Source organism: Canis lupus, chromosome 8 (assembly GCF_003254725.2).
Source record: "Canis lupus dingo isolate Sandy chromosome 8, ASM325472v2, whole genome shotgun sequence".
Classification (NCBI taxonomy): Eukaryota; Metazoa; Chordata; class Mammalia; order Carnivora; family Canidae; genus Canis; species Canis lupus.
In genome coordinates, this window is record NC_064250.1 from 26,923,637 (window position 1) to 26,948,552 (window position 24,916).

The window sequence follows — 24,916 nt, forward strand, 5'->3', positions numbered from 1 at the left end:
CCATATTACTGAATAACACTAAAGCTCAGAGAAGTTGAATAACTTGCTTAAGATTCTATCACTGGTAGACCCAGGATTTGAATAGAGTCTTGCTAAACTGTAGAGCCCCTACTCTTCCCTTTGCATCAGTGCAGATGCTTTAGGTAACACTCCAGAGCCCACCTGAATTCCACAAAGCTGTGCTGGGCACTCCCACGTGCCAGGGTCTTACATCAGTGTAACTGTGTTGTTCCTCGGCTGTTTTCTCCAAAGCTATAGAAGGTACATAAACTCATGCGCAGGTACTATTCCACAGTGTGGGGAATTTATACCCCTGGGAATAATGCTTAATCAAAAGACACATCAGTTGGTGTATAATTGCACCAGCCTCCCCACCATCAAATGAGTCTACTTTGAAGTGTGCTCTATCTCCTTCCTCAGTGGTCCCTTTAGGGTTAAGCCCTGGTGCCCACCGTAGGAACCTGTTTATTAATATGCTCTTTACTGGTTTTTTGTCCCTCTCTATCTTATGTTCCTCACTCCATTACTTGTTTTCTGGGATCTACTCCCAATGAACTGCCTGCACTTGATTCTTTGTCATTGGGTCAACTTTTGGAGGAATCCAAACTACAGCAGTGTGTCTATAAAATAAGTATGAAAATAGCCTGTTTTCAATGAATTTGCAGTCTAGCTGAGAAGACAGATAAATTTGAAGTAGGAAATTAATTATGTGCTTTACTACATGGAGCTGACTTTCAGAGTACTAAGTTGAGAAATGTTCCAATCATTATGGTTGAATGGTTGAGTATTACTTTATGAATATCACAGCTAGGCCAAAAAATAAAAGATGAGAACACAGAAAGAAAGAGGTAAGCAAGATTAGTTAAAAACAGGAAACAGAATTTGCATGTGAGGTAGTGAACAACAAGTATTTTCTATAGATTTCTAATCACAGGAATGACATGCTGAAAATAGGATCTAAGGACAATTAATTTTATGGCAGTAAGTAGGACTATAGGTTATATTAATGCAGGGACCTGGTGACATTTAGTGACATGAGTAACTAGATAAACTGACATATCCAAAGACAGCTGATTTATATCATTTTCTCTTGGAAGCATTCTAATTCAATATTCATATAAGAGGTATAAATAATCAGTCACATATAAAATAAGAGCATGGAAAAAACTAAAGATAATTCAAATAGAAAACTTGAATAAGCCTTAAAATAAGTCCACAAATGTATGAGATGATGGTATAAAAGAATTACACAGGTATTTACATGAATAGGAAATGTCTACGTTAGTATCATCTTAACTATTAGGATGTATCTGATCAAGGTGGGATTCCAAGTCCCTCTCCTGCGTGAAATGTAGCCTGATTATCTCAGCTAGAAGTGATTTTTGAAGACCCTTCATCCAGACTCTGCCATTTAACTAGCCATTTAACTCTGGCCAAGATACTTAACCACTCTGTACCTGTAAGAAATGGGAATATAATAGTACCTAATCCTACTGGATTATTAACTTCAAGTAAGCTAATATTTGTAAAGTGCCTAGAACATAGATATGCTAAAGATTTGATATTATTTATAATTATACTTCATTATGCTTTATAGTGCTATAAAAAAAGTATCTTGCATGTTGTTGGTACTCAATAATTATTTACTAAATGAGTTAATTTTTTTAGATTTTCCTTAATCCTGTGATCTAATATATATTCATTTAGAATTTTAAATACTAAAAAAAGTATACACTTACAGGTTATGGAAAAGGCTTATTAAATTTAGAAAAGCTTAGTAACCTTGGCAACCACATTTACAAATTAGAGAACTGAAATTGTGCAAACTCATGTTTGACAATTCCTTGTGGTCATTGAGAATCATACAATGAATACAAAACATTATCTGAAGGGAAAATACTGGCAATTTTGCTCTATCAGTTCATAGCACTAAAGGCACTAAACAAAGTAATGTGGGTTCAGAAAGAAAATGCATAAATTGAATGTTTCAGCATTTAAAATCTTTTGTGGGAATCATGGGAGGTAATGTGAGAAGCCTTACCTCATCTGATTTGAAGCTTTTACCCTGCATTCCATGTTTCCAGAAAGCCAAAACACTATCTTGAAGGCATACTAAAAAAAGATTAGAGAGAACAGAAACTAAAATAAAGCACAGAGTAATTCTTTATACATTTTCCTTCACTGTTTTTAATAAATACTAATGTAAAGCTCTCCAAGTGCTTGGTGCAAAATTCCACTGTCTAGACCATCAGTTCCCAACATTTTTGTGGCTAAGCCATGCCTAAGCTCAAATAATTTATTGAGGCAGGGTCATGCAAGTTTTCAAAGATATATATAACAGGCATTCATTTAAACAGGGACTAACTTCTGCTGAGCTGGATATCAACATATTAACTTCTCTTTAATATACTATCTTTTGTCTTAGGTAAATAAAATAAATAAAACATACATAATTGGTTTTTTGGATCAAAAACATGGTTATTTAAATATTGTCATATATTTACGAGTAGCTATTAAGGAAGTGTCTTTTATTTATATTTCCCTACCAGAAAATTTATTTTAAAACCTAAATTATCTTACAATCCAAAATCTAACCACACACTGAATACTTAAGATCTGTGAACCAATTCTTATCAGAGGGACTTTCAGTTATAATACTCACTGCTGCAGGCTTCAGCCCTGTGGGCTCCCCCTCCCCCATCTCTTCAGGCCTCTGGAGCCCCCTGGGACTTTGCCCTGGACTTGCAGGCCCCACTGCTCCCATGGTGGTTCACAGTTAAGCTTGCCCACCTTCCCAATGACTTTGGATTCAGAAGTAACCATGACCTCAAAGTGTGGCCACCACAAGACATGCTACAACCCCTCCTGCTCCCTACCCATCTCCCATGCTCCCCTGGTGTGGCCTGAAGGTCTTGGAAGGAAACCTGTTCCTGCTGTGCCTTGTCCATCTCTATGTTCTGCTTGGTTTCAAGCGATAGGCCTAGACCCACTGAGGCACCATTATGGGTAACTTAGAGGTTCAGAAACAGAGTAGGCAGGCCCCACAATTGTGAGGGAAGAGAGTAGGGTTTCTAGGCCCTTCCTGGTCAGATACTGTAGTCATTAAAGTGCAGACAGTGAGGGAGGGAGGAGAGAACGACGGAGAGAACCCATCTGATTTTTGGAGAGTAAGCCATATGCTCTACGCTGAAAGTGACTGAAGCATTTTGTTTCTTACTAGAATATGGACTCTATAAAAAGTTAATGTAAGAATGTTTGGGGAATATAAGTTAGCTCAATAAAAATAAAAGTATTTTACAGTAACAAATCACATGTTTCACTAACTGTGACAAATAAAAGACCTAGTTACTGGTCTTTTTTTTTTACTTTACTTTTATTTTTTTTAAAGTAATTTAAAGGGACTCTTTTTAACCCAGGAAGATCCTTGTGATTATTTCAAAGTTCAGTAGCAAGGAGAGATGGTAGCTTAAGAGGAACAAACTTTTGTCTAACAATTAAAATTCCCTAAAAAAAAATGAGGCACCCATGAAAAAGTTTAGGTACCAGTATATTTCAGTTAAAATGAAAAGGAACTAAAGACCTATATGTCAGAATTCCTATTGAAAATATTATATCTTAGAAACTGGTATATGCAACATCCAGCACATAAAGGAGTAAAAAAAGAAACTAATTTCAAAATCCCTTTTGTCCTATCATCTGTAGAATGTTCAGGTTTCCTGCTTCAATAAATTAGATTTTCCAATTGCAAGCAAATTACTTTTATGCAAAATGTTTACATAGAAGGATGAATGTACACTGTGATAGGGCAAAATTTCAGTTGAGAAACCATTAAAATATTTAATAGATAAAACAGAAACTTTCTAAATGATGAGAAATACCTTTTTAAAAGAATATACATTTAATTATAAAATACATGTATTTTTTATGGTCCAAATAAAAACTGTCAACTTGGTTTTAACTATTTTTCACTTATAGTAGTACAGTCATATCATAAATTGTTGTAAAATGTTTCCAACTATGGTGTTTTTTTCATAAGTTCTATCATCCCCGGGGAAAATATTTACTGACATAACCAGTGAGAATGTAAACAATAATAGAATATAGTAATTTTTATCACAAAACCAATGAGTCTTGCACAGAGTAAAATACTCATTGACAAGGAAGCAAATGAAATGGCATCTTAATTTCCAACTCCTATGGAAAAATAGTTATTTATAAATATAAATGGACCGAGAAGCAATAACCATCAACACAACACACACCAACCAGAACTTTTCATGGCAAAGGATTATAGCATATCTAATACCATTAATCACATCACACAAATACCTTCATGATTTGGAAAAAAAAACTGGGAGAAGTACATAATTCACTTCATGCAGCAAAGGGAACAATGAACAGAAATTTTTAAAATGATTTCAAGTTTTAAATACCCAGAAAACAACAGAAGATTTATTAAGGTCTAGACCTGTGCTGTCCAATATGATATAGCAACTAGTCACATGTAGCTATTAACACTAAAATTATATTAAAAGTAAAAAATTAAAATGTAGCACTAGCCATGTTTCAAGTACTTAACAGGTGTGGTTAATGACAACTAGATTTAAGAGCACATAGAACATTTCTATATCACTAAAACTTCTACGAGACAGTGGTGGTTTAGACAACCCTAAGTATGGAATGAACAAAAAAATCAAGTATTCTAAATACACATTATTAAAAAAAAGAGGCTTAGGCAAAATAGGTGAAGGGGATTAAGAGATACTTCCAGCTATAAAGGAAATAAGTCACAAGGATATAATGTATAATACGGGGAATAGTCAACATCACTGTAGTAACTTTGTATGGTGACAGATGGTAACTAGACTTATTCTGGGGATCACTTTACAGTATATAAAAATATCAAATTACTATGACATATACCACAAATAGGATATTGTATGTCAATTAAATTTTTTTTAAAAAGCAGACTTACCTACAGATTCAATGCGAAAATCAAAACTTAGCTCAGAGGCCAGTTTCTTACTTGATTTTAGTTTTCCTTGTAGATTTACAATTTTTACAAATTCTTAAAAAAAGAAAAAGCAAGTCAAAATGGGAAATGCAAATCTTAATGTAAAACTTAATGTAACTTGATATGTGGATTTTATATGGATACAGAGCAAATATTCTTAATAAAGTTCAACTATTTATCATGATTCAAGTATGGCCACTGAAAAACAGTCATTAGTATGTATAAAACTGTGTTATAAAATATAAAAGTTAGTAAATGGCAATTCTACTGCTATTTTTTCCTTTCCTTTTTCTTTCTCTTTAGGATATACTGAACATATACATTCTCATTTTTGAAAAGCATGAGTTTCAAAGTGGCGACCTTAGTAGCAAGTACTTAGCAATCAAAGTTGATTTATTCCCTTACAAATTATATAACATATGATAAATAATATTTGTAGTAACTCATAACTTTAGTATATGAATAATATCATACAGAGGTACACAGGGGCAACAAACAGTACTTCTCAAGGGTCATAATTTCTTCTGGGATGGTGGGTACACACAAATCTATTTTTCATCTATTTGTTTTTAATTTAACTATCTTTAGCTCTGACTAGGAAAATACCTTCTCTCTGTATTACTTTCTTTTTATTTATTTTATTTTTTTTTTATTTTTATTTATGATAGTCACAGAGAGAGAGAGAGGCAGAGACATAGGCAGAGGGAGAAGCAGGCTCCATGCACCAGGAGCCCGATGTGGGATTCGATCCCGGGTCTCCAGGATCGCGCCCTGGGCCAAAGGCAGGCGCTAAACCGCTGCGCCACCCAGGGATCCCTCTGTATTACTTTCTTATCTGTCTACCATGATTTATGATTATAGGCCTATCTCCACTGCTGCTTACTAAAACTGATATATACTGTATAGTTGACAACTCATTTTTAAAGTCTCATTCTGCTTCTTTAAAAAAACCTTAAAAAATTCAAGAAAGTCACCTTTCCATTTACTTTGAAAAATAAGAAATGGAGAACCTACCTAATCAAAGGTTTTTAATATTTTTTGATAAAATACATAAATCAACAAAATGAAAACTAAGTGCGATTTATTTCCTTAGATGACTCAGAAGGTTTTTAGGGATTTCAACATTAAAGGTTCAACATTATTAATATTAAACTCTGATTATTTGCTTAATCAGTACTGAACTTCCTACTTGTTTGGATAAAAAAGAATTTATCAAATTCACTTAAAGGTAACAGAATAATACTCCAACCTTACCAGTATTCAAAGAAACAAAAGTACTTAAAGGATGATGGGTGAATGAAACTGAGTTTTAGTTTTCTTGTCTATAATATTAGATGATCTTTATGACCCTATAAGGCACGGCCACCAGAGAACTTTTCAGAGAACAGAAATTTGAACAAAAATACAGGCAAATTCATCAGTTGAACAATTTTAAAAATTACCCTGATCACCTATGGGCAAGTTCAGTAATTTAAAAAATATTGGACTGGATCAAATGTAGCAATAATTGACAAGTTTCAAGTATAATTGTAGGTCTGGATGAATTTCACTTTATATGATTTACTGCATAAAAATAAGGCGGGTTTTAAGAATCAGACTTCTTTGTTTGAAAATTGAAATGATTCCTGTTGTTGAAGTTTTTTCTGCTTCTCCACTGCTTATAGTATAATATATACTTAAAACAATACAATAATCTATCTCCCTGCATCAAAAGAAACATGACTAGCAGGTAAAGGTATCAAATCTGTCTGTACATTAGATTCTCACTTTTACAGGACTCCAAAAGTTCATGTTATATGACAAAGTGACCATACTAGTATAATCTTCTATTTTTTCCATTAATTAGAATGAAGTAGGGAAAAAACTCTCAGAATAGTTTTGTACAGAATAGTTTTATACAAAATGTTACCCCAGGATTATGGCAAACTCCTAATATGTTTCCAAGTAGGTCAAACAAGATAAAGAAAAAGTCAGAGAATAGTATTAACAAACAGATCAATTAACTACTGTATCTGTAGCCAATTTAGGTTTTTCATCAATAAAAAAAAAAGCCACTTTTAAGGTGAAAAAGTGAAAATCTTGAATATTTTAATAGAATTCCACGAAAAGATCTATTATTTTTTTTTGAAAAGATCTATTATATCAAGTAGTATACTCAGAATAAACTTTAAAATAGTACTTACTATCTAAACACACTAAAACGGTATCTCTCTCCAACTGTGTTACGTGGATGGAATCTAACTGTTGGCTGCCTTGGAAGGGGAAAAAAACAAGGTTAGCATTCTGTAACTTCTATATGCTTTAAAAACCAGAGCTTAAAAAAGAAACACAAATTCTGATTTTTTTTCTGTAATTTAAAACTAGTCTTTAAAATTAGCACAGAAGTTTTATTTTGTAATTATGTTACCTTTCAAAAACTGTATGTAGGTCAACTTAGAACAAACCTAAGTCCTAAGCATTGCTAAGTGAGCTTGAGAAAAACTCCACTTTGCATTTAATGGATACCTCAGGTAGTTATAGAACGGTGAGTTACAAACTTAAAATGAAGCCAAGGGTAAATATGGGAAAGAAACTAAATGCATGCTATACAGTGACTAGATTTTGCTGTGTATTTTATAGTAGCCAATGGGAGGATGGAAGCCAGATCAACATCTGAGATAAAAATAGAAATTAAGAAAAAGCAAAAAGAATAATGAAACTATGATCAGAGAGAAACTTTCCTGGTGTTGGGGTTGTATGTGTAAGTGGGACTTCCTTTTTTAAAAAAAAAAAAAAAAATTTATTTATTCATGAGAGACCCAGAGAGGCAGAGACATAGGCAGAGGGAGAAGCAGGCTCCCTGCAGGAGCCCAATGTGGGGTTCGATCCCAGAACTCCAAGATCACGCTCTGAGTTGAAGGCAGACGTTCAACCGCTGAGCCACCCAGGTGTCCCTAAGTGGGACTTCCTTTATTAAGAAAACAGAGTTAACATAATCAACAATATTGTCAATAGCATCTTTGCAGGAAGCAACTTTCATAACTTCACTGATATTCACAGGGCTGCTCTGCTAACAGATGTGATGACATTTTTGTAAAACATTTTGGGAAAACAATTCATTTTAGGCACTCAGTTTGCCTGAATGGTCTAGCTGAATTGAAGAAAAGATTTTAGATAATTTAGAGCAACCATTTTTAATGACATCTCTTTGGGAAGCCCATGGATCCTCTCCCTTAAAAACTGCACATTTGAACATAAACACAAAGTTTTATATATTACTTTGGGTGTTTGTGGACCTTCCAAAAAGCTCATACCAAGGGAAGCATTTAGATCTACAGAACCGATAAACCGTTGGTCCCTTGGGCAACACTCTAAAATATAGTTTCCCTCAGTAGATCTATATACATCTATATACATTCAACAAATATTGAGTGCTGATAATATGTTAAATATCATCCTTGGAAATAAAGATAGAGCAATAATAAATCACACTGAGACTGAAAGAGTCTTAGGAGTTCATTTGAACTGTTACAATGTTGCCAATTCAAGGCCTGACCTCAATAATGAACACAGATGGGAGGTACATTAACATCATTTGCAAAGATAGAGAAGGCTAATGCTAATAGTACAACTTCTGCAGGAGGGTGATTTGAATGATTACCCTTAAGCAGAGTCCTGGCTCTCCTCAGAAAGTAATTTTGGGTCTGCCTTAATGTTAAAACTGAATAGAATAGTACCCTTAGGCATTTAAAAACAAAGCAACAACAACAACAAAACACCTCAAAGCCCCCACCCCCAAATTCACAGGAGGACTAACTAAATGTCTACCCTGAGCAATGAAATCTCTTCATAGATCATACAAAAGAAAGTGGTTGCCAACACAGATCACTGTATGAAATGACTTGCTCCATACTACCATTATATACTAATCAGAAAAAAAAAAAAGTTGGGGCTGTCTGCCAAAAATTATCTTGGTTTTTAAATAAACTGATCTGTAACTCTTCTTTTTAGCAGTAACTACATAATAGAAACATGTTTCTGTTTGGGCTGCTTATATTTCATGATAATAAACGTCATTCACACCTTTCTGTTAGCTATACAGGAAGTGGTGCTTATAACCCAACTAAAACCATTTAAACAATAAATTCAGAAGAAAGGTGGAGTGTAGATAGAGGTGGGAGGGTACAGAATACAATCTTTTAATGTAAATCATGACTTGGTCCATAAAGAGAGCAATCATAGATAGTCCAGTGCATGCTGGAACTGGGCTTGTACTCGGTTGTTAAATTTTCAGGAATTTTGTGAGCCACATGACATCAGGTTGGTAGTTTGAAATATTCTCTTGATGGGAATATTTACGCCCCACAAACTGAAAAACACTACAAACCAGGCTTCTTTGCACCTCAAGTACCTGTTGTTAAACATTTATCAAGATGCCACTGGTTCATATTGATTCTTATTCTCAAAGTGACACTGGTATTGTTCTACATTAACTTCAGTAGCTGGATTGTATAAAGAATTCTTGTAATTCAGCCTATAAATGAGCAAAAGCTGAAAAGCATTTGAATTTAATGATTGTAGGAAGTGTTGGGGAGAAAGCTGATAGGAAAGAAGGTAAATCTGCTTGAGAAGCTGATAAAATTTGAAAAATATCTTAGAAAATTTAATTATTTAGTAAGTTAAAAAATTAACTGATAACAATTAAGACTTTTATATGTCAGGAATCGTTAAAATTTTCCTTGAAAAAATAATTTGTATCAGTTGCCTCAGGCAAATAGAGATCATAAATAATATGTACATGTTCCTCTGGACTCACTTGGGAAACTATATTGATTGACTCTTTGAACCAGCCCATGCTTATTCTGCTTTTTTTTTTATAGGCAAAAGCATCAATAGTTTAACATAAGGTTAAAAACACTTACCTGCACCAATTTCTGTAAACCATGAAGATGCAGAGTTCAAATTGATTGTCTCAAACTGAACAACCTGATTTGATTCGGTGCCCTTGCTAATAGCTACACAGACCATAGGATATTCCTGTTCTGGTATTACCAGCATTTCAAAAACATTCAAAGGACTTGGCAAAGGAAAATCAAAGTGCTACAAAAAATAAACAACAGAAGTATAATTTAGAAACAATCTCCCCATTCATACTATTGAATAAAGCCAACAGATAGGCTTTCATTTCCTCCTTGATTGATCTACTTCTAAAAAAGGATTACCCCTAAAATGATCATGATAAGGATGAGTTTTCTATAAAAATATGTTTTAGAGAATTGGCCAGATTCATCTTTATGTCTGTGATGCTTCTGTAAGCTTATTAACATAAGTTAAAGAGGAAATCTTAACAAGAATACAAAAAAACCCTAAACTAAGTAAACATCCATAAATAATTATAAATGTGCTGACCCTAGATAGTAGCATTGATATCATATAATTTTAAACATTTTATTTTAATTTTTTTTTAGAGAGGGAGAGGAGGGGGGAGGGGCAGAGAGGGGGAGAGAATCTTAAGCAGGCTCTATGCTCAGTGCAGAGCCTGAGGAGGGTTTCGATTTCAACACTGAGATCATGACCTGAGCTGAAATCGAGAGTCAAGACACTCAACTGACTGAGCCACCCAGGCACCTCAAGGTGATATAATTTTAGCTTCAGTTATACCACTAATGTTTTTTAAAAAAGAAAACTATAAACAAAGTCATATATACCTTTATCAACATGAATTTCTGCATTGGCTCATACCATTGAAGTAAAACAATTCCAGACTGTAAAGCTCCACAGAGGTATTTATGTCCTGTGTAAGGGTTTCTGACTGGAAAGAAAGAAATTAGACACAACTGAAACCCTGAATACCTTGATATGAACACATAATTAGTTTAGTTCATTAAAAGTAACAACTGAGGTATGCTCATCTAAGAGCTAACTCAAACTTTATAAAGGCAGTGCTAAAATAAATAAATAAATAAATAAAGGCAGTGCTGATACATAGAAAAAACAATGAAATATGGCTTGCCATTGAACCCAAATATGGATTGAAGAAGAAACTATTTGAAGTAATTACTTAGCTGCTAAATTAAAATCATTGTTTCTATTCACAAGGATAAGAATAAGAAAGATAATGTTTTTTCTTTTGGCTTTATTACTCTTTCCTTATCTCAAATTTAAATTATATACATTTACTTCTAAACATCTTTAATAGACCAGGTTGTTAAACATAGGAACCTTCTACAAGTGACAGTATTTTAGGTCACTAAAACACCTAAACTAGTATGTAATCTAAAGAGCTGTCTTTTAAGTAAACTGACTGAAACAGAAGGTCTAGGAAGCAACTGAAATAATCTATGATTTCATCTCTGTTGTAGTAGTTTATAGTTATCTACTTAAGATGAAAATAAACTATTTTACATTTTATTAAAGATGTAACTTTACTCAAAATTACAAAAACTCATATTGGTCTTTCCTTCTCAATTTGACTCTCATCAACGACTATGTATATTGACTATAAGAGTAGTTATTTGCAAATAAGCTCTATCTTAATATATTTATGAGTTTGTATCTTAGGTTGTAAGCTTTTAGACCTTTCTTGAGTCGCAGATATTGGGAATCTGAGAACAGATATGGACCTGATTCTCCCTAGAAAAATGCTCATGAAATTTATTTATAACTAAGAAAGTATTCTATGGAACTATGCAGCATGAAGATCATTGAATAAGCTCATTACTTCAACAAACAGAATAAAATAGGAAGTTAAGAGCCCAGGATCTGAAGTCATGGACCGGGTCTGATCCTAGGTTCTGTTTCTTACTAGGAATGTAACAAATATCATGGGGTTGTTTGAAGGTTAAATGAGATAAAATAATTATATAGTATAAAATTTAACCTTACCCCAAAAGAGGTCTGGCCTCTCTTCCCCCTTTGGGAGGTAATCTCTAAACTTCAGGAATGTCATGTCTGATGGGAGTATTTTTGTTTGCCTAGGGCCTTGGGTCACTGAATAAGTGGTATAATCTAACACTATGATTTAGGGTGAGGGCTCTTGCAACACTGGGCATCCTTGAGGTGAAGGATAGGCATGCCAAAAAGACTAACAATGTGATTTAGGATAGGGGCTTTGGGTCATGCAGTGTCAAATGACCTTCAGAGGGACTAGATATTGAGATCAATCATGTGGACAACCATCCCTGTGTGATGGAGCCCTAATAAAATCTCCTGAGTATTGAGGTTGGAGTATGCTCCCTCAATGGCAATGCTCCATGTGTACTGTCACATATCACTGCCAGAAAATTAACACTATTATTCCATAGGGAGAGGACAACAGAAACTATGTTTGGTACTATTCCTAGACTCTGCTCTATGCTCGTCTTCTCTTGGCTGATTTTAATTTCTATCCCTTCTCTGTAATAAATTGTAACTATGAGTATAACCACTTCCAGTGACTTCTAAGTCCTTCTAGAGAATTTTTTTTTAACATGAGGGTGGTTTTGGAAACTTCCCGAACTTGCAATTGGTGTCAGAAGTAAGGGTGGTCTTGTGTGGATTGTTCCTTCTAACTTCATAGTTAGCTAAACTCCTATAATGTCTATAAAGCACTAAGCAGTAATGGTTTCATAATTGAAGGTGTTAAGTGGTGAGTAATAAATGGTAAACTAGGATATTAACGAGACACAGCCTCAGGGACTATGGTTAAAAAACTCCAGGAACACCATACTCTGGGAAAGCATTAGAGCTATTATCTCCAAACATTTTTATGCCCTGTCCTGCCACACAGTCTTGTGCTTCAACGGCCCCTTAACTCCTTATTAAAAACAGATATAAAGCCTACCTTCCTTCCTATTTGATACTATGACTTTAGTCTTAAAGAATTTTAAAAATGTTCAGTTCTAGTTATCCAGTTTTAAAAATAGCGTTTACTCACCTATACAACATTTGTGGCAGCCTTTAGTATCAGGAATCTTTGTTGTTAAAGCAAACTTTCTGTAACACAGGACAATATAAATGTACTCTACTGCAGCAACTCCCAGACAATGGGACTTGTGAACTGGTTGCACCAGATCCAGTCAAATAGCTTTACCAAACCAATCTTAGACTCTGACCCCCAAACTGCCTGATTCTCTAGGACTGATAGAGGGCCTGGGAATCTGTATTTATAAAACTTCTAAAGGTTATTCTCCTGGACAGCCAATCTAAGGAAACACTGATCTTTTGAATTCTATGTGAAGTACACTTTAGTGTAAACTACCTTTCAAAATTAGAACAAAGCAGGTTTTTTAGTGGGCAAAGAAAATTGGCTATTTTAAAAATAAACACTAATGCCCCTCACCCCCAACAGAACTAAAATATTTTGTACCTTGGTAGTATACGGTCTGGAAACCTATGGGTTTGAATATGGGCAGCCAATCCTGGTTTTTTGGCTTGTTCAAACAAAGCTATAAGATTATGAGAGTAGAGCTGAAAGGTTTTTCCTGTAAAAGAGAAACATGTTACTTTTATTAGGATCCTTTACAGTGGAAAAACAAGAATCTTCAAGCAAAAGAAAACATAATTACCTTCTAAAATATGGAGTCCAGAAATGTTCAAAAAGCCAAGTAAAATAGCAAAACACATAAAAAAAAACAGTTAATACATTTTGAAAGATAATAGTTTTAGGTAGATAATTGCATTTCGTAATATACAAATTATATATATTTTAACTAATAGGTGATCTGGGCAGAATACTTATAAGCCTTAATGAAGCCAGCACAGAAAGAAAGACTGTTCAACACTGTTGTTCAGGGAACTGATTTATAATGATATGCATATGAATATTTTAGTATAACATGGGAAATTCTGTAAAACTCTATTACATTATCTCTCTGGGATAGACCTATTTATCAAGAATTTATCAAATTACCTTGGATTAAAATTGTGAATGAATTCTTACTGCAACAGATTAAAATACTAAGAAAAGCAAAGCAAACTAATATTATATGCCATAATACCAGGACAATGGGGCTACAATTTCCATATAATCAAAACCCAGATATGTTAAGAAGAGGGAGATAAGGGAAACATCTTCTGACTCCTTATTATACATGGTATGGTATTATAACAATACAGAACAGTATTTATCATTTTACTATTAGAAAACAAATAAATAAATAAACAGTTGACCCTTGAACATGAGTTTGAACTCTGTGGGTCTGGTTATACATGGACCTTTTCAAAAATAAATACAGTACAGTAAATGTATTTTCTTTATGATTTTCTTAATAACATTTTCTTTTCTCTAGCTTACTTTATTGTAAGAAAACAGCATATATAATATATGTAACATATAAAATATGTGTTAACTGTTTATGTTATTGGTAAGGCTTCCAGTCGACATTAGGCTATTCGTAGTTAAGTTTTTGGTGAGAGTTGGGACACTTGGGTGGCTCAGTGGCTGAGCGTCTGCCTTTGGCTCAGGTCATGATCTTGGAGTCCTAGGATCTAGTCCCACATCAGGCTGAGGATCTAGTCCCACATCAGGCTCCCTGGAGGGAGCCTGCTTCTCCCTCTGCCTATGTTTCTGCCTCTCTCTCTCTCTCGGTGGCTCATGAATAAGTAAATAAAAATCTTTAAACGTTTTTGGAGAGGGCAGCCCGGGTGGCTCAATGGTGGCTCAATGGTTTAGCGTCGCCTTCAGCCCAGGGGTGATCCTGGAGACCGGGGATCGAGTCCCATGTCGGGCTTCCTGCATGGAGCCTGCTTCTCCCTCTGCCTGTGTCTCTGCCTTTCTCTCTGTGTCTCTCATGAATAAATGAATAAAATCTTAAAAAAAAAAAGTTTTTGGAGAGTCATAAGTTATACAGGGATTTTCAAGTGCTCCGGGGCTCAGTGACCTTAACCTCTCCATTATTCAAGGGTCAACTGTATATGATATAGTCTTATGATACAGTTTTGAGTTCTGTCCTCAACAGAATCCTCTGTATTTTCTTAGAATGTAAACATTCTGCTTAATACCATGCCACACCCTTTCTCTCTCCATTCCCCTGTTAGCTAGGTAGGCAGCTAAACACAAATATACATATATGTGTGCACATCCACACAAATGCAGACACTCCGGCAGGATAATGTTTTCTCCTATTGAGCTCTGTTATTTACTTTCATTCATTTTTATGGGTAATTTTAACTAGAATATGGAGAGAACTAATTTATAGGCTAACTTTCCCGTTTTCCTATAGTTATTTTGTAAATATATAAAATGTATTCTGTGTGGATTTTAAGTTTATATCTAAAGGTCAGGAACGAGTAGGGATAAAAACAGTTAAGAGAGTCAGAGAAAAGTAATTTTATATGTATGCAATTCAGAATTATTAAACAGAATTGAGTTTATTTTCATAATAGTATATATTAATATTTTGGTAAATGAGAGTAAAAAAAACTGGGGGGGGGAAGCATAATTAAAATCAAAGCAGTTAAATACTTTTTCAAGGACCCCAGCTTTTTAGAAGTTATTTATGTACAATCAAATAATGTGTTCTTTGTAAACACTGTCATCAGCTCAAATATACAAATTTCTGAAGAATCTCTATAAGGCATGGTTAGTGGAAGAGTTCAAGTTATACAGATACACTTAAAATTATAAAAATGACATTTCTTAAATTAGGCCACCATTCATAATGTAATGTTCTGCCTATCAGTAAGGCTATATATCAACACTGATACTTTAAAGCCTAAGTAGCCAAAAAGTACAAGTAATACCAAAAAGCCTGACAGCATAGTACATAAGAGCTGGGATATAATACTCATAATATATACAATATATAGAGAAGAACTGAAAAAAGAATTGAAAAAAATTTAAGAAATAGAAAAATAATTAGTTATTCTAAGTAGAGAGAGGAGTGAATGCTATTTTAATAGTTGATAGCATTAGGATTATTAACAGACAGAGAGAAACAATTAATCAACTTTCTTGTACTCTAGCAGAATGAAAATGAGCGGCAAACCTCCAGGTAGTCACTTAAATCCAAAATTTAAGAAAAGAGGTTTTGGTGGGTAAGAATTAAAAAAAAAAAAAAAAAAAGCCCCCAATACCATCTACGCCTCCCCCCAACACCACCAAAAAAGAAAAACACAAAATCACAAGTATAATAAGCTGCTCTGGAATACACTTGTTTGTAAGAGTTTAAAACATCAGTCCAAAAAATGGTTATACCATCTGGTCCATGATACCTTGAATGCTGTTGGCAAACACTGGTGTAAGCCTTCACTGATTACTAAGCACTCCCTATCATCTCTAAATTTAATCCTCATGGCAGCCTCCTAAGGCTGGTATTGTTACCATCATTCTTATTTTACAGTTAAGAAAACTGAGGCTGATTCAAGATCAGAGAGAAAGAAAGCTTCTATATCCTCTGATTCTTTCCCTTCACCTGTTAATTCTCAATGGAAGGCAAATGATGATGGGATAGTTGACAGGGAGGAGTCTGAGTGGAAGGGGATGGCCTCAGGTGACAATCACTGGGGTATTCCTCAGGTGTTTAGATCCTGGCCAGGTTTGGGAAGTGCTACCTTAACTGAACACAGGTCCTTTCTCAAAGTTTCTTTCCATTCTAAGTTGGTAGAAAACATCTGCAAGTCTCAACGTTACTATAACTACCCAAAATAACAAACATTTTAAAATGCTGCATATTAAAATTACATTTCTCTTGTGTCAGCTATACTTCAATTAAAAAAAATTACATTTCTCTGCTTGTCTATGGCTTACTTTTCATATTATTTTTGTTATATACATACCTGATAATGACATTAAAGTATTATTGATAACATATAGCCAAGTACATTTCCGTGGAAATAACTATAAAGAAAAAAGAAGGTAATTAAAATTTTCATTCCCTTACATTTTAACTTCCAAATTCCAAAAGTCTGAAGTAGTATAAAAATATTTTCTTTTAGTAAATTACCAAAGCTTTATAGAAAAAAATCTTGTAACATGAACATGTAAAGAGTATAATTTCACCTCCTTAAATATTTAAATCATAAAAATTAAAACTGAGGCCCATATAAGTTGATTTAAAATTAAAAGATTTTTTATTCAATATACCCAAACTAATTTCTTGAGTTAAAACTCCTAAATTACCTGTTCCATCGTTGCCTCATGTAGCTCATTGAGATTCAGTGTGTAAATACCATCTTCAGTTCCAAAAATAATGTACTGATCTAAAATAGTTAAAATAAATCACCAGAATTTACTATCATTTTCTGAAATAATTCAATAAAATGGCTTTATACTTGAATGCTTTTATTTATTTATTTTTTTTTACTTGAATGCTTTTTTAAAAATATTTATTTAGATGAAGAGTGCGGGAATGGGAAGAGGGGCAGAGGGAAAGAATCTCCAGCAGACTCGCCACTGAGAATGGAGCCTGAAGGGGGAGGGGGCCTCAATCTCCTGGACCCTGATATCAAGACCTGAGTCAAAATCAAGAGTCGGATGTTTAAGAGAGTGAGCCACCCAGGCACCCCTTTAACGGTATTAAGAGTCAGACAAAAAAAATAAAAAAAAAAGAGTCAGACAGCCACCCACCCAGCCAAAGAAAAACTGTTCTCTAAAATTCATGCCATATTCATTACCCCTTTCTCCAATTTTTTAAAAAGATTTTATTTATTTATTCATGAGACACACACATAGAGAGAGGCAGAGACATAGGCAGAGGGAGTGGCAGGCCCCATGCAGGGAGCCTGATGTGGGACTCGATCCTGGGACTCCAGGATCACGCCCTGAGCCAAAGGCAGACACTCAACTGCTCAGCCACCCAGGCATCCCTCCTTTCTCCAATTTTAATCTCATTTTTTAAAGCAGATATATTCTCTGTTCCTCATTCACTCTGGCTTTATCTTAATTTATGTAATTCTTCCTTCCAATATAATTATCATGTAGAAAGATTTTTCATTATACCTATTTTTGCTAGATATCTTAAATACTCTTGGAAGAAGGAAACTATAAATTACATAGAAATTATAAATCATGACACACCAGAAATGACGAGCACACTGAGTGTCCAGATCTTGGTTCCTAAATTCTACCTTCCACTAAAAAAAAGAACCAGAAGCAGAGCTGCTTGGAAAAAAATTGATTCCAACCTGAGGCAAGGAAAGTGTAACATGAGCCTAAAAATCTTGCTGTGCCAGAAACTAAGGAAATGATCAAGTATAAGTATTAAATAAAAGAACATAGGAACTCCCACTGCTCAAAAATTCTGGGACAATTTAAGTGCTAAAATAAAAAACAGTGGTGGATCATATCTCACAGAATAAAAATAATAATTCAGAAGTTCAAACTAATACAGGTACACAAAAAAATGGGAAAGAAGGGAAATTGTCTATAGATTTCAATGGATTGTCAGTGAACTGTCACAAATGCTAAAGGCAGTTGATGAAAAGTCTAATGAACACGAGGATATTTACAGAGTCTAAGTGTATTCCATACTACTCATTAATTAGCTTAGGAAATTAAGCAATTACTAAGCAATTAGAATGGGAAAAATAGCAACTGACAATGAAGAAAACTAGTGAACACTACCTTAACCAAGAGGTCAATGTTAAGAACTAGTATTTGGACAAGCTGATAGAATGTGCCTTCTGATAAGATGCACTGAGAAGAGCACAATAACATTTCTTTCATATTCCCATCAAAAATACATTATTACCTGATCTCAGCATATGGACTCATCAGACAAACACAAATTAAGGGACATTCTACAAAATAAATAGCCTCAAAAATGTCAAGATCAAGAGAGATAACGAAAAGGTAAGGAAATGTTTCAGGCTAGAAGAGATTCAAGAGAAGTGGTAGCTAAATGAAACATGGGATCTTGAATTGGATATTGTTGGACTGGGGAAAAAGGAAGAGGGAGACAATAAAGAGTATTCTTGAGACAATAATTTCAATATGATGTCAATTATACTTCAATTTTAAAAATGCATACATATGAACTGTGGATTACATCAATTATAAATTTCCTGATCTTCACAATTTTATTGTGGATATGATTTTTGTTTCTAGAAAACACAAAATGAAGTATAAGGAAGCACTCTCAAGTAATTCAGAAAAACTGCACATACAGGTAGATAATAGAAACAACTGAAGATTCTGAATATAGAGGAGTTCCTTGCACTGTGGTATTTTCTAACTTTTCTGTAAGTCTGAAATTATATCAAAATAAAGTTATAAGCACTCAAAAAAACATTTTCTTACTGATAAAAATATTTTTTTCATGGTGCCTGGGTGGCTCAGTTGGTTAAACGTCTGCCTTCGGGTCAGGTCATGATCCCAGGGTTCTGGGATCAGTGTCCCATCTGGCTCCCTGCTCAGCAGGGTATGCTTCTCGTTCTATCCCTAGCCCTCCCCCATCTTGTGTGCTCTCTCTCTTGCAAATAAATAAAATCCTAAAATTTTTTTTATCTGTCATACTTTCCAACAATAGTATTTAAAGTACATAATTATATGACTTGTCTTTATTATGGTGTTAAAGTGGAAACGAACATTTCTTGAACACTCTTTACTGCTTTATGGCTATCTGCTAATTGCCAGACACTCAGAGAGGTAGATTTCTTCCTTCCTTGCAATAAGGTATTAAGAGTACTTATTTATAAATGATCACACTGAGAACCAGAGATGTTAAGTATTTTTCCCAAGTTATATGATAATGAAAGAACAGGAATTCAAACCCAGATCTATTTGATTCCAAATTTTTACCTCTATGTATTAGGCTTCCTCACTTTAAAAATATACAGGATAGATTTTTAAAAATAAATTTTGTTATTTTGCTATCATTTCAGATTTACAGAAAAGTTGTAGGAGTACAAAGAATTCCTGAATATCCTCCTAAAACATGGATTCCACAAATATTAACATTTACTAATTTTGCTTTATCCTTTTTTCACTCTCCATATGCTTTTTTTTGTTTTCTGAACTATTTAAATTACAAACACAATATCCATTTATTCCTAAATATTTTTTATTTCCTAAAAAAAAAAGTTTTACATAAACATAGTACAATGATCAAAATCAGGAAATTAACACTGAAACGATAATATTATCTAATCTAATGACTTTACTGATTGAGATTATCAATTGTCCTAATATTTCTGTTCTTTTTATAGAACAGAAAATTCCTAAGCATGGTTGTAATCACTTATGATCTCTATTCAGTCTCCTTTAATCAGAAAATGTCCTGTGTACTCTAAATTCTAATACCTTAAACAAAAACTCTGTTTACCTATTTAGGTTGTTGTGGGTACCTGCACTATTTAATCTCTAAAATCATAGTTTTAAAGTAAACAACCTCAGTTCACCAACCATAAAGATCCTTCCCCATAACAAATATTTTATTAGAGATTGTGTGTAAAGGTTCAGAAATGTTACCTTTTGTATCAGGATGTATCCAGGATGTTGCACAATTAATTTTCAAAGGGCAGCCATCAAAAACTTTGGAAAAACATGCTCCCATCTTATTTATAAAGAAAGAAATGTTGACTTACTTATATAGTCTTGGAAAATAGCTAAGATTATTACAAAATGCTAAACTGACTCTTATTTAAATGTTTAAGGTCTCATTACAAAAGAAAATTCCTATATTAATATCGCTAAACACCTTCTACCAAGAATCTATTCTTTCTGTGTGTAATCCACTATTTCAGGGCAAAAATGTCAAATTTATCAAAACATCTACATATGTCAGTGATACATTTTAGGAATTCTAAGTCACCACTTATCTTTAGGACTAACATTTAATAATGTGAAACAATGGATGATATTTCTGAGAGACATCACAGTGATTATAATTGCAGTATAATTCCATTAATAGTAAATAGACAAAAAGTCTAATATTTACATCACATATTAGACTTTTACTGAATAAAAAGGTACAATTTTTAGAGCATCCCATTCATGATTGGCTGAACCACCTTGAAGAGCCAGAGAACAAGCATTAACATAAGCCTCCCTGTTCCTTTTCACTGTGTATAGTTCAATGTGAAAAACGGCTTCAGGGGTAGAAAGATACCGAACTCACATTATGAAGAGGACACAGTACTATTGATATCAAATTAACGTTAAATTGGCCTTTGAAGGCTAATCTGAGAACCCAACTGCCATATCATATTTACAAAAAGTGAAACTCTCCAAATTTTAACCAAGGCACTCAAATTAAGGTACATGATTTGATCCATGGTATATTAAAATGCATTTAATGCCTTTGTATTTTGTGAATCCTTCTTTTCAATACCTCAAGATACTTAACAACAAATAAAAAATCTGCTGCATCTAAGAGATGAAAATTGGCAAATGGTTTACATAGAAATATTCCTTACCAGCACTTTTGGGGTGGGTGGAAGGCCATTGATGGCTGGTTTCTGTTGGAAAAATAATTTTTAATGCTATAAGATCTCTTAAGCATTAAAAAACCCCTCTACTTTTAGAAATTCAGTTATTCAAATTCTTGAATTAAACAGACTATGCCCCCCTGCCCACCAAAACAGACATTGCCTCTTATATGATGGACATGGTAATAGTTACAACTAATCACCAAACACCTGTTATACCTACTGGGAAATCTCGTTTGTCCTTTTTCCGTGGTAACTGTGGTGCTTGTGCTGATCCTTCTGTATTTTCACTAATCAGTTTTGAAATACCATCACCATTTCCTAAGAAGAATCATGGTTAAGAGCCAAATTAACATACAAATAAGTACTTTCCATGAAAAATAATTTTCCCTTTCTCCCAATATAATTCCATTTGAGTGATCCTTTACTGGGAAATACTCTCTATTGGCAGATGAGTCCCAGTATCTTTGGTGTCTTTCTCTAGATTCTACAGAGGTAGCACTGCATCTTTGCATCTTTATCAGTGGTTTAATCCATGAAAACACGAAATGTCTTTCCATATTGTGAGAAGAAGAAATGCTATACGAATGCTATGCTGATATTCAAGGTGTTTCATAAGTGGTCTTCAATCTACTTTTCAATTCCTATCTCCCAGTATATATCTTTCAAAAACCCACACTTCTCCTATACTAGACTATACAATCCAGATTTTTATGGTTCAGTCACTTGTTTATTCCTTCTTGTTTATCAGGAATGCCTGTCAGCACTGGATCCCCTAATGAAGGCTAAACCAAAGCCCTTTAATATTCTGCAAGGGCCCATTTCCTCTATTCCCTATCATTATCTTCCTTAAAAATCTCTCATCTTGTATTACATATAGTTAATTATTGTATGAGACACTTATACAAGCTAATTGTCTAATGTCATGGGTACATGGGTGTATCTTCTACTACAAATCCTGAACTTCTGGAGGATAGGAATATCATCATTCTAAGACCCTATCATATTTAGTAAGGGATCAAATTAGGGTTGAATTGGACTGACTCTATTTATAGCCCATCCATGTAGAATTTTAAAGTAACTTCAGAAAGCTTTAAACAGTTATAAGACTGACTGAAGACATTCTTTAAAATATGAAAATGGCTTTCTTTTCAGTTTTTGCTTTGATTTATTTACCCAGATCATAGTATCTAGCTGTATGCACTCCGGGACTGCTGATACTGCTAGCCATACCAATAGAGGAAGTCTCAGCTACAGGACCACAACTTGGGCTACTCTGTCTTCGGAGAAACTGGGGAGCTCTATTCTCTGAATCAGGACAACGTTTTACAGTTGATGATTTTTCTTCATCTAGGAGGTTGTCTTCAGGGTAGCTGTTTATCCTTGGCTGGTGATAATAAGACACAAAAGTGCTTTAATAAATTTGGATATAAAACAGTAACACTCCATTATCATTATGCATCAAAGACTTTTGCCTTTTTTCCTTTCTTCTATATAATTTAATCATTATGCTAGGTAAACAAAGTAAACAAGAGTTGAATTACTGTCCCAACACAATTAAGAACTTGCGATGTGATTTATTTAATCATCCCTAAGTCAAAACGGTTTTAATTTTAACTGATAAAATTATATAAACAATTCACAAAATATTTAATAGTAGACACAAGCAAGGACTTAATGAAGTATGAATCCAATGAAATGTCAAATTGTAGTAGAAAATGAGGATTATAAATGATGATCTCTTTCCATTTCCTCTCCATGCAGCTGAGTATTTTCTTAAATGTGTATAACTGATTTTTACTTTTCTTATAGCTATTCAAATATTATACTTCTCATGAAGTCTTTATATTTTGTAATACTTCTTAAAGAAAACTGTATTTATGTAAAATATATTTAGGAGAATTTTGAACAAATTCAGTAACATTTTTTAATTTAATTATTGTATTACTTAAAAAGCATTTATTCAAAAATTTTAAGTAGCTCACCTTAGGAGGTAAGGGAGGTGGTATTGCGCGTTTTGAGGTTGATCTAACACAGAGAGAAACATGCAATTCAGATAGTGATAAACGATAACATAAAACAGAGCCTCCATCAAATGTGCATTAAAATGTTTATATTCAGGGGATATAAAAGACAATTAGATCATGAAGAAGAGTATTTTTAAAACCTATAAGAAGACCTAAGAGCTCATTGTGTCAAACTGTACTAGTAGGACTGTAAAATAGATTTTTATAAAATGAATACAAAGTCTTTATGGTTATGCTTTACATACGAAGTATATAATAAAAATTAAACTTAGTAGTAAAACACGATTCAGAATTTTAGAGCTGGAAGCCACTATGAATCTATATCATCAAACCCTTTAGCTACCCTAAGTGGGGTCTGCATATCAGCAAACATCTGCATCACTGGAAAACTTTTGTATGTACCCTCTAGACCTATGGAAAATCAATCTTTAGGTGATCCTCCAGGCACATCAATGCTTGAGAACCACTGATCTAGACCACTGGTTCCATACACTTATCCACAGTTATTGCAATCTATCAGGAAGCTTTTAGGATTCTTAGATTCCAGTCCAAAAGACTACATCCTACTGCAGGGGTTGGCAAACTTTTTCTGTAAAGGCCCAGATAATAGATATTATAGACTTCAGTCTATACACTGGTCAAAACTACTTAACTTTTTTTATAATGTGAAAGCAGCCATACATAATATATAAACTAATAAGCATGTTGTGTTTCAACAAACCTTTATGGACACTGAAATGTTCATATGGTTTTCACATGTGACAAAATATCACTCTTCTTTGGATTTTTTTTCAACTATTAAAAAATCTGAACACCATTCTAGTTTGCAGATTGCACAAAAAATATGCAGTGGGTCAGATGTGGCTTATAGGTCATAGTTTGCCAACCCCAGATCTATAAGCTGAATTTGGGGATGCCCAGAAATTTGTATTTCCAAATGTGTATTTCTACTACAGTGCACAAACAGGTATGGAACATCTAGGCTGGCTCTATAACTTAACTGTTGAGGGAAGACAGGTCTAGAATATGAAGAAACTACACTGCAGAGATGGAATTGGGGCTTTCCAATTCCTCCTATAGTATTTCTTCCCATGATATCATGTAACTCCTCTTTCAATAAATTAACATTACATATACTAAGTTCTGATTTAAAGAAGAAAAGCCTAAAGACTTTAATGATTAACACATGATACCTTTTGGTAATTAAAAAGGCAGATTTACACTGATAAAAGGCACAGCACAGTTTCTTTACGAATGAAAATTACAACTTATTAAAATAAATCACTCCCTCCCAATACTGTTCTTATATAATCAAGTAAAATATACTTATTAAGTTAAAAAATAACTTACTTGCCAGTATTTGCACCATCAACAAAAGGATTCCACTGTAATACAAAGTTTGGGTCTGATGACACTCCCTATGAAGGTACAAAAATCATTTAAAATGTTCCTTTATAACAGACATTAATCATCTTATTTGATTCAAGAAAATATTCAGTATCATGATTGTTAATCATCTTGGCATTGAATCAGTTTTTAAATCTCCAGC

The 24,916-nt window shown here is 33.8% G+C and overlaps 1 protein-coding gene across 3 annotated transcripts in view; it reads right to left on the reverse strand.

The window, feature by feature from the left end:
- The window catches only part of MAP4K5 (mitogen-activated protein kinase kinase kinase kinase 5), a 109,055-nt gene that overhangs the window by 3,294 nt on the left and 80,845 nt on the right, over positions 1-24,916 (reverse strand). For 2 of the 3 annotated variants that reach the window (XM_049113159.1, XM_049113160.1), the window contains exons 16-30: positions 24,718-24,785; positions 23,326-23,368; positions 22,517-22,727; positions 21,564-21,661; positions 21,329-21,370; positions 20,382-20,466; positions 17,094-17,173; positions 16,751-16,811; positions 13,341-13,455; positions 12,909-12,967; positions 10,702-10,805; positions 9,916-10,093; positions 7,198-7,266; positions 4,976-5,068; positions 2,042-2,112 (exon numbers count right to left, since the gene is read on the reverse strand). In XM_049113159.1, the coding sequence (XP_048969116.1) occupies positions 2,042-2,112; positions 4,976-5,068; positions 7,198-7,266; positions 9,916-10,093; positions 10,702-10,805; positions 12,909-12,967; positions 13,341-13,455; positions 16,751-16,811; positions 17,094-17,173; positions 20,382-20,466; positions 21,329-21,370; positions 21,564-21,661; positions 22,517-22,727; positions 23,326-23,368; positions 24,718-24,785 (1,377 nt within the window). The remainder of the gene's footprint in view (positions 1-2,041; positions 2,113-4,975; positions 5,069-7,197; positions 7,267-9,915; positions 10,094-10,701; positions 10,806-12,908; positions 12,968-13,340; positions 13,456-16,750; positions 16,812-17,093; positions 17,174-20,381; positions 20,467-21,328; positions 21,371-21,563; positions 21,662-22,516; positions 22,728-23,325; positions 23,369-24,717; positions 24,786-24,916) is intronic. The other variant, XM_049113161.1, reaches the window with a different exon arrangement.